Genomic DNA, 13,149 nt, shown 5'->3' on the forward strand with positions numbered 1-13,149 from the left:
CACAAACAAGAAAATAAGGCATAAAATAACCTGAAATAAACAAAATTGCATTAAAGACACATAAAAAAGGAGAAATCAACTGAATACACAAGAAAACTGTCCCAAAGACCAAACAAAGCAACAAAAATGAGGCACAAACCAGAAAAATAAGACCTAAAGCGACCAGAAACCAAACTGTCTCAGAGGATATGAAGCTTCTTAGAATTAGGTCAAAGAAAAGAGGGTTTTTTTTGCATTTTCTGGTTCTTCTGTGACTCTGTGAGAAGCTTCAAGTTTCCAGCTGTACAAAAGAAGATAATAAGAGGCTGAAACTCTCCAGGAATCCTGTAATTATCAGGATGCTCAGACGTTTCCCTCAGCTGGATGTCTTCACAACAAGATGATCTCATGTTTCCACTGCAACTCCTCAAAATCAGAAGTCTGGTGGACTTTGGATGTTTCAAAAGGTTTTATTGCCTCTGAGATGTTTGAGGAGCTTCAGCAGGTCAAAGGTAGAGCAGATATGAGGACCTCCTCCAGGATGATTATTAGTATTATGAGCAGCAGCAGCAGAGTTACCTGCTCAGGTAGATCCTCTTCTCCGTCAGCTGTCCAGGTCCATGCTGAGGATGAACATCTGGCTCGTTCCTCACCGCCTCCACTCCTTCTCCACCTCCACTCTGCTCACAGCTGTGTTTACTGATCATGTAGAGCTGGCCGATCCGGTACTGCAGAAAAACAAAGACAAAAAAATAACTGTGGAGAAGCTAAAATACCAGCAGATGACATTTTAAAAGGAGAACTGAGAATGAAACATTGGTGGGGTTCACTGGAGTCTGCATCAAGGAAATGCATTTAAACTCCTGACGAGGGGTCGACAAGTAGAGTTTTCTGATTTTAAATAGATAAAATCTGATAAATGTGACACAAAATGAGGAAAAACAAGACAGAAAAGGGAAAAAAGATACAAAATGAGAAAACTTGACATTAAAATGTGTAAAATTAGAAAAATGTGACGCTAAATGAGGAAAAACAAGACCGAAAATGAGAAAAATGAGACATAAAATAGTAAAACAAGACACAATTTACAAGTAATGAGAAAAACAAGACATGAAATGAGGAAAAACGAGACAGAAAATGAGAAAATGAGACACAAAATGAGGAAAGATTAGACAAAAAAGAGACACAAAATGAGGAAAAACAAGACAAAATGAGGAAATGAGACACAAAATGAGAAACAAAATGAGAAAATGATACAAAAAGGGAAAAACATACACAAAATGAGGAAAAATGAGACATAAAAGGAGAAAAGAGACAAAATGAGAAAAACATGACAAATTATGTAAAACAAGACACAAAATGACAATGAAAAAATGAGACACAAAATGAGAAAAGCACAAAATGAGACACAAAAGGAAAAAAGACACAAAATGTGAAAAGTAACACAAGACATAAAATTAGATAAATGAGATACACAATGTGAAAAACGAAACACAAAATGAGAAAAATGTCACAAAATGAGGCAAACAAAACAAAATGAAAAACGCAATACGGTAAATATGAAAAACGAGACACAAAATAAGATAAATAAATTAAATGAGATAAACAAGACACCACGTGAATAAAACACCAAATGAAAATATAATACAAAAAATTTCCAAACGAACACAAAAATGGACACAAAACACCAAAACTGTCACAAAACTGTCTCTCAAAGTTTGCAAAAGCTGTAAAAATGTAAATTGTTGAATATCTGCAGGATATGGAGCCTCTGCAGCTGGAAAATGGGAAAGAAATTCAACTTTTTCCTTCTGATTCTTCTGATTCTGTCTGCATCATTCTGTTTCCACAGAGCTGCAGAACTTTAGACTGAAAAATGAACCACAGTGAAGAAAAACGAGACGGAAGCAAAAAAGAAAAACACCGAGAAAGAACTCCGATTTCAGAGCGCTAAATACTGATCTGAATCTAAACCCACCAGACAGCATTTCTCACACAAGTTAATGTTGAGTTTTGGGCCTTAAGCGACAAAAAAACAAACATCCAGTCGTGTGAAACCAACATTTAGGAAACCGCGATGAGGAAGTGAAACGGCTTCAGTTGCTGATTCCAGTGTTTTCCTGACAGGCTTTTACTCAGAGCTGCTTAGCTTCACTCCTCAGATTCCCCAAAGTGACCATATCAGATATCACCAAATTTAATTTAGCAGCGAGAGCGGTGTGTGGCTTCCAAATCAGGGGGAAGGGACTCGATTCACTGTTGGAGGGTTTTCTCTCGAAGAGGACGAAGGCTTTGGGTGTCTGACAGAATCTGTTGTCTTTACACAACAATTCTTCTGCTAACCTCGTTTCTCTGAGCAATATTTGGTTTACTTTTACTGCAAATCACTCCAAAGTTCTTATGAACAGGCAGTAAAATGACGCCGTAAACACAGAACTGCTCAGCCGAGGCCTCTAATTCATTTTGTTGTCCTGTTTTCACTGTTTTAATTAAAAGTAGAAGCAGAGAAAGAGAAGGACGACATCAGCTCTCCAAAATGAGATAATTGAGGCACCAAATGAGAAAAACAAGATAGAAAAGGGAAAAATTAGACATAAAATGTGAAAAAATAGACATATAATGGGGAAAAGGAGGTACTAAATGAGGTAGAAACACAAATTGTGCAAAACAAGCCATTAATGAGAGAAATGAGACACAAAATGAGAAAAATGAGGCACTAAATGAGAGAAATAAGACACAATGAAACACCAAATTAGAAAAACAAACATAAAATGAGAAAAAGAAACATGTAATGACACAAAAGAGACATAAACTGAGGGGGAAAATGACACAAAATGAATTAAACAAGACACTACATGTAAAAAATGAGACTCAAAATGTTAAAAAAAGCAGACAAAAAAATGAGAAAAATGGTTCAAAATGAGATAAACGTGACACTGAAAAAGAAATGAGACAAAATGAGAAAAATAGACATAGAAAGAGATAAACAAGACACAAAAAGTGAAAAACAAGACACTAAATGAGAAAAATGTCACAAAACAGACCCAAAATAAGAAAAATGAGACACTAAATGAGACAACACTAACTGAGAAAAATGAAACACAAAATGAGAAAAACTAGTTCCAAAGCCAGATAAACATGACACTGAATAAGAAAAGAGATCCAAAATGAGAAAACTGAGAAAAACAGGCAAACATGAGAAAAGATGGACATAAGAGATAAACTGAACACCAAAAGTAAAAAACAAGACACTGAATGAGGAAAAACAAGATCCAAAATGAGAAAACTGAGATAAACAGGCAAAAACTGAGAAACGTTGACATAAAAAGAGATAAACAGAACACAAAAGTGAAAAACAAGATGCTTAATGAGAAAAACAGGCAAAAAATTAGGGAAAAAATTACACAAAAAGAGATAAACAAGACACAAAAAAGAAAAATAAGACACTAGATGAGAAAAATGTCACAAAACAGACCCAAAATAAGAAAAATGAGGCACTGAATGAGAAAAAAAAGATACAAAATGAGATAAACATGACACTGTACGAGAAAAGAGATCCAAAATGAGAAAACAGAAAAACAGGTGAAAAATGAGAAAAAAAACTAGACATAAATAAAGATAGAATGACACTGAACCGTTGCCTCTGATTCATTCTGCTGCCCATTTTTCACAGTTCTAATTAAAAATGGAATCAGAAGGAGGAGGACAGATTCAGCCTCCATCCTTCACCGCTGACTTCCTGTAATCCTCCTTCCTGTTCAGTATTTACTTATTAGCTGCTCACGGATTCAATCAATCACTCTGATTGGTGATCAGACAGACGGCAGAGCTCCGCCCACTCAGGTGCACCATCCTTTCACTTTCTAGGAAACACAACACTTTTAATTTCCTTAAATCGGTGTTTGGACGGTTGAGGAAGTCAGTCAGGTTTTGGTTCCAGTCTCCTCCTTCTGTTTTTTACAACAACAAGCTGCAGTAAATTCTCCGAGGTGCAAATTTAGCTCCTGGTATTGGGTGGAGGCTCTGAGTGACGGTGGTTAAAAGTGAAAGAATTTATGATTGAAATCTCCAACGTATGCTTCTATTAATAGCTCAGTCGGTTCCAAAACACAGAATTTACTGGAACTGTATCCACATTTGTAATGCAAATGAACTCAAATACATAAATTTCCAGGAGAAGTCTGTCTGGTAGATCATTATTTACACTGATTTAAGGCTTCTTGGGGTTTATTTTAACTTTATTTAAAAGGGTTGGTTGACCTGCAGCTCCATATGTGCAGCAAAATGAGCAGAAAGAGGAAATAAACACTTAAAAAGGAAGACGTAGTTGCAAAAATAAAACCGTTGTATGGAAATATTTTGGCTACAGAAAGGATGATACAGCTAAACACCATGGTACAAAATGGTTTCTGTACCATTTAAATTGGCACGAAAACTAAAGGTTCCGATGCATTTCTCAGCTTTTTTAAAGCAATGATTTAAAAATATTCCCCTGCAAAATCACCTCAGTCATTCTTCAATGTTTAGTTTTATCCCAAACAAAGTTAATCAAATCATCTTCTGAAAATTCCTGCGTTTTTTTTCAGTATGTCATAGAAAATCGAAATGTTGTAAAGTAAGTCCAGCTCAAGAATTTAGCTGTATCTTTAAAAATAAATAATAAATAAAGCAAACGTCATGGCTCAAGCATTTCTACCAAACTACACACACAAAAAAAATGAGACAAACAAGACATGAAATGAGATAAATGAAACACAGAATGTGAAAAACAAACATAAAATGAGGAAAAAATCATGCTAAATGAGAAAAACGAGACAGAAAATTGAAAACCAAAACATAAAATGAGAAAAATGCAACACAGTGGAAAAAAGCTAGACACTACATGAGATTAATGAGACGCTAAATATGAAAAACGTGGAACAAAATGAGATAAATGAGACATTAAATGTGAAAAAGGAGACACAAATTCTAAAAAACAAACTAAATGAGATAAACAAGATGCCAAATGTGACCAAGACACAAAACAAACCCAAAATAAGCAAAATGAAAAAAAACAAAATGAGAAAAATGAGATTCAAAATGAGATAAACATGACACTGAAAGAGAAAAGAGATCCAAAATGAGAAAAGAGATCCAAAATGAGACAACTGAGAAATATATATATATATATATATATATATATATATATATATAAAAATAAAAAATATTTTTTACTGATTTAATACAGTAAAAATAATGTACTTTTATAATTAAATGTTTAAAAGAAAAAAAAGTCTTCACTGATTTAAATACAGTAAATGTCTAATTTTCTGGCTGGTTTAAAGTGTTGCAGAGATCTTAGTGGATATTCCACAGCTGAAAATCAACTCTTCGTAAACGGTTTGGACTCGACTTGATTCCTCCTCAAATAAGCTGCATTTTAACTCCCTTTCAGCCCAAAGAGGATTCACTTCCTGCGCTGATACTGTAAATCCTCTTGTGCTTGTTGTGCTAAGAGGCAGGAGGACGATCCTCTGAAAGCTGCTCGGCTCTCTGCAGGTTTGTTTGTTTCTGCAGCAACCAGTCGGACGGGTTTGAGCTCAGAATGCAGATGGAGATAAAACAAAGGTTGCGATGCTGCCACCGCTGCTGCTACCTGCAGCCCGAAAACACACCTGAGGACGCGTCTTATCGGCCAGATTACAAGATGGAAAAACACCAGTCTCAAAGCCCCTTGAGTCGTCCTTCAGGCTTCGGCGTGGGAAAGACAAACACTCACCTCGTCCACCGTCAGCGGCATACATATGCGGTACTCCTTCACCAACATGCTGCTGGAGTCTTAGTGGATCTCAGCAGACATGCTCAGACAGCCGCTGACCTCCTTCCTCTTCCTCTAGTTCTGCTGATGTCAGGACTCTGAGGAGTTAAGTCCCTTTTCTCTCTCAAATCTGCTGCCTTCCTTCCTTCTTTCTTTCTCTCTGTTTTTCTTCTAGGTGAAGCAACTCTACCTGTTCTCTCTGCTTTTGTTTGATTCCTCCTCATGTTGCGTCGCTCCTCCCTTTCCCCCTCAAATTCCTTCGCCGGTTCCCTCCTTATCTTCGGAATCCGCCCACTGGACTTTCCCACCTCTCACCTGTCGCCTCCCGGCCTCCTGATCTTTATCTCCCTGCCGGTCGGGCCTTCGGGTTACACATTAGCTTCCATCTGCGTCGCCTCCTGACCTCCAGCAGCCTTTAAGTGAGTGTTTGGTGAATGAGTGGTGGAGGGAGGTCAGTCCTAAACACATGTTGTAGCAGCAGAGGTTTGTCCAGAACCGCTAACCAGCCTGGATCTCTGCTCGGGATCCACTCTGCCTTTATGATCATCAGTCTTCCTCTTCTTTGTCTTTTCATCTTTGAATGAAACACTAAAGATCTGCACATAATTTAACACTTTATTGATGGAATTTGGTTTAAAAATATTACTTCTGCATACAATAACTGCAGTATCAGAGGCATTTCCTTTCATGTACTTCATAGTTTAAATTGTCAGGTGCAGTATTTCATTATTATGTGATATTACTCTTTACCTCTGCAGAATTCACAGCTTTACTTTATACTCTTCTGTTCTACAAACGTGGTGTAAAATAACAACTGAATATAACGAGAAAATCACTCAGAGAGCACAGTCCTCCTCCAAGGCTGCTCAGTCCTCCTCCAAGGCTGCTCAGTCCTCCTTATCTTTAATCTGCTGGACTGGGATCAGATCTCAGTGTGCAAATGACTGAGGCAGAGAAACATGACTTCCTCTGGTTTGTTTATGACGCATCACAGATCTGTTTCTAATCAACTTATCTTTTATTTTATTGCTTTATTGTCGCTCCTTCACAGCCAGCTAGTCATTAATCAGATAAAACACCAACCTGGTAGCCCAGAGCTTCAAATACAGAATAAAAGAGCTGTTTTTTAACCCACACCAGGAGATTTTCAGACTCTTAATCTTGTAGTGTTGGTGCCGAAGCTTCACCAAGATTCTAAGAAGAACTTATTGTCGTCAAAATGTCAACTAAGGCACGATATCTTCCGAAAATTAATAAAACAAGAAAAAATTAAACTTTAAGTATTAAGATCCCACAGAAACCTGAGATAAAGTCCTGTTATATCTTTCTTTTGTTGTAAAAAACGTTCCCACAACGTTACTTATTACTTCTAATAATGTTTTAATCCAATCTAAGGAACGTTTTCAGGATAATTATCATTATAAATAAAATTCTTATGAGGTTAGAAGCAAACAAAGATGGAACATTCAGCAGGATTTTCAATTATTCTTAATGCAATGTTCAAAAAATGTTCTCCAGATGTTCTTCTCTGTTGGTTTGAGAAATTTTGTCCTTGGTTATGTCCAAACATCCACTGAATACTGCCGCTAAAACATTCTGTCTCTGTTCACTTTTAAGGAATTAAATTCATTTCCTTTTTAAATGTTCCCACAACGTTTAGTGACAACGGAGGACGGACATTCTCATTGCAACATTCAAAAAATATTCTTCAGATATTCTCGAGGCCTCAGAAGACTTTTTATAAAATAAAAAATGTATGATCAGCTAGAATTTTTATGTTGTATTTTGTTCCAAGAAAGTTCTGTATGAGAAATGTTCCACCTTTGCTGATGTCACCTGAGGTCTCTAACATTTTAAGAACATTTTGAGAACGTTCTTCGTCGGTTATGTCCAAACATCCAACAAATACTGCAGCTAAAATGTTCTGTCTTTGTTCACTTTTAAGGAATATGACGTTTCGGGTAAATTTATTTACTTTAAAAATGTTCCACAACGTTCAGTGATAACAGAGGAAGAACATTTTCAATGCAGCATTCAAAAGATGTTCTCCAGATGTTCTTGAGACCTCAAGAAGACTTTTTACAAAAAAAAACTGATGCTCAGCTCAGATGTTTATGCTGTATTTTGTTCTAAAAACATTCTGCAAAGTTCTTCTAATGTTTTAATCCAGAAGTTCCCAGAATGTTCCTCTTAAAGATGTTCTAAAAACATTTGAAGCTTTTCTAATGTTGCTCCTTTCTTATCACACATCGTTACGTAACGTTGAGGAAATGTTTACAAAATACTCGCTGCAGAAGAAATGTTCCACCTCGATAACATCTTGAGAACATCCTGAGAACGTTCCTCCTTTGTTATGTCCAAACATCCACTGAATGTTGTTGGTTTACTTATGTTTAATTATTTGAAATTATAAATCCATAAAGGGGCTGCACAGTGGTGTAGTGGTTAGCACTTTCTCCTTGCAGCTAGAAGATCCCTGGTTCACATCCCGGCTTTCCCGGGATCTTTCTGCATGGAGTTTGCATGTTCTCCCTGTGCATGCGTGGGTTTTCTCCGGGTACTCCGGCTTCCTCCCACAGTCCAAAAATATGCTGAGGTTAATTGATTATTCTAAATTGCCCGTAGGTGTGAATGTGAGAGTGATTGTTTGTCTCTGTATGTAGCCCTGTGACAGACTGGTGACCTGTCTAGGGTGTCCCCTGCCTTCACCTGAGTCAGCTGGGATAGACTCCAGCCCCCCCATGACCCTAGTGAGGATTAAGCGGTGTATAGATAATGGATGGATGGATGGATATAAATCCATAAAACGTTCTGTAAACATTCAATTAAAAACGTTCTCTTGAAAGCATAATTTTAAGTTTTGATTTTCAGATACCTGCTTTTATTTAAAAGAACAATTCTGTACATTATGGACTGAAAACTTATGAATAATTTAGTAAAAGTGCAGAAAAAAAATCTTCATTTATGCTGGAAATTCCACTGAACGATCTGGATTTCTTCTTTTACAACATGAAACTCATGAAAATCACTCTTTCCTCACTGCATTTTAATCAGCTACACAAGTGTATTTTACAGAAATTTGCTTTCATTTTCACAGTTTTTACAATTTTTGAATGTTACAGTATTCCGCTCTTTATTTAACAGTTCTTTTCTTGCGCCTTTGCTGCCAGATTTTCATTATTTTACTCATTTATTCAATTTGTACAGTGCATATGTGATCAAATTTCTGAAAACATCCTGTTTAGGATACACAAGAAACGACAGAAAATAGGACATAAATCAAGAAAAACGAGACAGAACATGACCTAAACAAGACACAACACAAGAAAAATTAAACACAAAATGCCCAAAACAAGACACAAAATGAGAAAAAATTTGGCTAAAATGAAACAAAAAAACAAGAAAAATTACACAAAATGAGAAAAATGAGACGCTAAACTAAATGGCTAAAATGAAACAAAAAACATGAAAAAAATACACAAAATGAGAAAAATGAGACGCAAAATGGCTAAAATGAAGCAAAAAACAAAAACAATTACACAAAATGAGAAAAATGAGACGCAAAATGGCTAAAATGAAACAAAAAAGAAAAAATACACAAAATGAGATGTAAAATGGCTAAAATGAAGCAAAAAAAACAAGAAAAATTACACAAAATGAGAAAAATGAGATGCAAAATGTCCAAAACAAGACACAAAATGAGAAAAATGAGACACAAAATGGCAAAAATGAAACAAAAAACAAGAAAAATACACAAAATGAGAAATATGAGACACAAAATTGCTAAGATGAAACAAGAAAAATTACACAAAATGAGAAAAATGTCCTGTCTTCTCTTGTCATATGGTCGTTTGTTCCTCTTCATTCCGTAAACTTAAAGAACTGCACATAATTTTCCACTTTATTCTTGGACTCTGGAGTGAGTTTATCCCTACAGCAGCAGACTTTGTGACTTTGAGTCCAGGATAAATGTTTGATCGTCCCATCGGGACTGAGCGGAGGTGTTTGACTGCTTCCACTCGAGCTGCCGGTCTTCATTTCCTGCAGGACGACGGTGATGGGATCGACTGGAGGGGACTTCTCGGCACCTCTCACATCCCCTCACGTCATTAAATGAAAAATGAATGGGTGCACTTGAAAAGCGGCGAGGCGTTCTCTGACCTCCGTGTTTCCTGCCGATCCGTACTGAGCTGAAACCAGGCAGAAGCAGATCATTAAACGGCGGGCCGGCTGCCATTGCCGCATTAAACGCCTCTTCAATCTCCAGGTGTGGTCACGAGTCAAGGTCAGAGGTGGCGCCGAGTCGCCTCCGAGCACATGAATGATGGCACTCCAGATTAGCTGATGACACAAAACCACCACAGAGCAACACAGAATGACCACAGACACACAAAACGACTAAAAAAAGACACAAGATGACCTTAAAGAGACATAAAACAATGGAAGATCGGGGGGCTCGTTTAGACAGTTTAAGAGCTCTGTGTTCGGAGGTTCGTGAACAGCAGCGGCATCTCTTCATGTCCGGATTCTTCCTCTGATCTCTGTTTTGTACGGTGGCCGAGAGGTGCAAACCAAATTTACATAATGCAAAACACTTTTACAACCTCCAAGACAAATTTACAAGCGACAAAACACTTTTACAAGTCCAAAAACACTTTTACAAATCCATAAACACTTTTACAAATCCAAATGTAACCGGAAAGGGAATGTCCCAACTCTGGGGTTGAACCGGAAGTGACAACGAGGAGCGGCTAATGCAACTTTTGGTTGTTGTTGATGGTGAACCAAGATGGACAGCGAGCGGGTGATGTTTTGCCCGTTTTGTGGGGAACATATGAACCGATTGACGCGGTTTTGTTTTTCGTGTGGTCGGTCTTTAGAGTGTTTAAATGGCGCAGATCAGACCGACAGAGTGCATTAGCCGCTCCTCGTTGTCACTTCCGGTTCAATCCCGGAGTTGGGACATTCCCTTTCCGGTTACATTTGGATTTGTAAAAGTGTTTTGCATTATGTAAAAGTGTTTTTGGACTTGTAAAAGTGTTTTGTCGCTTGTAAATTTGTCTTGGAGGTTGTAAAAGTGTTTTGCATTATGTAAATTTGGTTTGCACCTCTCGGCCACCGTAGTTTTGGTCCAATCATCAAAACCCCCAAGTATGTAGGTCAGACTTTAGCCTGCAAAGGGAGACAGAGAAAGAACAGTGAGGAGAAAGTAGACATCCCATAATTGTCCTGGCTGATTGTGAGGTCTTTGTGTTTGTGTGGCCTCAGTGTTAAGATGTGAGCTTTAGTCTTAATCTGCTTGTACTCGGTATCAGGCATTGATTGGACCGCTGCCTTAATTGATACCTCTGGAGGACAGAGTGTGTTCCCTTCCAGTGTGTTTCCTTCCAGTCATCCTTCCTTGCAGTCATCTTGTGTTGTTTTGCGTTTCTTTGTAGTCATTTTGCGCCTTTACTAATACCGCTGGAGGACCAAGTGTGCTTTGTCCGAGCTAGAGGTGAATCCTCCGACGACCTGCAGGAAACGCAGCGCTCTCTTGTCCTCGTCGAATCTGGACGAACACGACGCCGTCGGAGGATCCAGACAGCGATCGGCGACGCTTCGGCACCGCAGAACCTCCGACCATCGTCATTAATCCCTCCAAACACACTCGGGCTGCACCCTGGGTGAACACACGTCATTAATAACACAGGCCTCCGCGCTCCGCTAATCAAGTCCTGAGACTCCGATTATAAAAAAGAATAATTCATTTATGGCTTTGCTCCATATTCATGAGCCCCGGCTGGATTCCATACATTCCCATACATTGTTGAACACATGTTCCCCCGTGAATTATAGATGTTATTTGAGACTCCTCAGTGTTCTTAAATGTCATCATTAATCTGAACAAGGAGCAGCAGCAGCGTCGTCGGCATGGATCCGCAGAGGAGAGCAGAAAGTGTGGGATTTTTTTTTGTCTCTGCAGAGTTTTGAAGACGGAGATAAAAGATCCAGATCCATTCTATAGCTGCGTTTATTCCTCTGTGAGTCTGAGAGGCCGAGCTGCAGAGCCTGGTCGCCTCTTATGTGCATCGGAGGCAGCCACAAGCCAGTGTGTATCTAAAGGCGTTTCAGAGCTGCGATGATCAGAGGCTGTGAACCCAACACCATTCATCAGGCCTCTCCGCCAGGATGGGTAAAAAAATAAATATATAAATAAAAGAAATGAAATAATTTATTCCAGGAATGGAGTGGAGGGGATTTGCAGACGAGTGTGTGGAAAGGGGAAGGCAGAGGGATGGATTAAGGCTGCGTTCGCTGTCTGGCCCTCTTCCTTATTCCACACGCCGCCGCCGAAAGGAAATTCAATTCAGCTTCCCCTCAATTTCTGCCCGGAGTGGAGGAAAAAAGGGACAAGAGATGGACTGGAATGCAAAGAGACACAAAACAACGAAAGAGACCCAAAAAAGGCAGCGAGGAGACGCAAAATTACAACAAAGAGACATTAATGGACCACCAAGAGGCACAAAACGACCACAAAGAGAAACAAAACAACCACAAAGAGACATAAAACCACCCCAAAAAGACAAAAAACAATCACAAAAAGGCACAAAACAATGACAGAGGCAAAGTAACCACAAAGCGATGCAAACCAACCATAAAAAGACAGAAAACAACAACAAGACACAAGATGACCACAAAGAGAAACAAAACAACAAAAGAGACCTAAAAATGGCAGTAAGGAGACACAAAATTATCGCAAAGACATTAATGGACCACCAAGAGGCACAAAATTACCACAAACTGACATAAAACAGCTGCTGAGACGTAAAAACGCAGCAAAGAGACAGAAAATTTGAACAAAGAGACTCAAAACAACCACAAAGAGACACAAAAAACCCACAGAGACACAAAATGATTACAAAAAGACATAAAATGACACCAAAGAAGCACAAAATGACCGCAAACAGACACAAAACAGCTGAAGAGACCCAAAAATGGCAGCAAGGAGACCCAAAATTACAACAGAGACACAAAATTATGACAGAGAGACATAAAACAGCTGCAGAGATGTAAAAACACAGCAAAGAGACAGAAAATTAGAACACAGAGACTCAAAACTACCACAAAAAGCACAAGACAGCCAAAAGGAGACACAAAATGGTCATAAAAAGATGCAAAAAGATCACTAATAGACAGAAAACAACTATAAACGGACACAAAACAACCACAAAAAGACACAAAACAACCATAAAAGGACACAAAACAACCACAAAAAGACACAAAACAATCCTAAAAACACAGAAAACAATCACAGAGACAGAAAACAACCATAAAAAAACAGAAAACAACCACAAAGAGACACAAAACAACCACAAAGAGACATAAAATGA

At 38.3% G+C, this 13,149-nt stretch overlaps 1 protein-coding gene across 1 annotated transcript in view; it reads right to left on the minus strand.

Annotated features, from left to right (window-relative positions):
- Nucleotides 1-5,999, minus strand: part of pitpnc1b (phosphatidylinositol transfer protein cytoplasmic 1b) — a 32,907-nt gene extending 26,908 nt beyond the window's left edge. Inside the window, exons 1-2 of the mRNA XM_055013806.1 lie at nucleotides 5,738-5,999; nucleotides 559-707 (exon numbers count right to left, since the gene is read on the minus strand). Of these exons, the coding sequence (XP_054869781.1) occupies nucleotides 559-707; nucleotides 5,738-5,785 (197 nt within the window). The 5' untranslated portion in view covers nucleotides 5,786-5,999. The remainder of the gene's footprint in view (nucleotides 1-558; nucleotides 708-5,737) is intronic.
- Nucleotides 6,000-13,149: the final 7,150 nt, after the last annotated feature.

This window comes from Amphiprion ocellaris, chromosome 9, assembly GCF_022539595.1.
Source record: "Amphiprion ocellaris isolate individual 3 ecotype Okinawa chromosome 9, ASM2253959v1, whole genome shotgun sequence".
Classification (NCBI taxonomy): Eukaryota; Metazoa; Chordata; class Actinopteri; family Pomacentridae; genus Amphiprion; species Amphiprion ocellaris.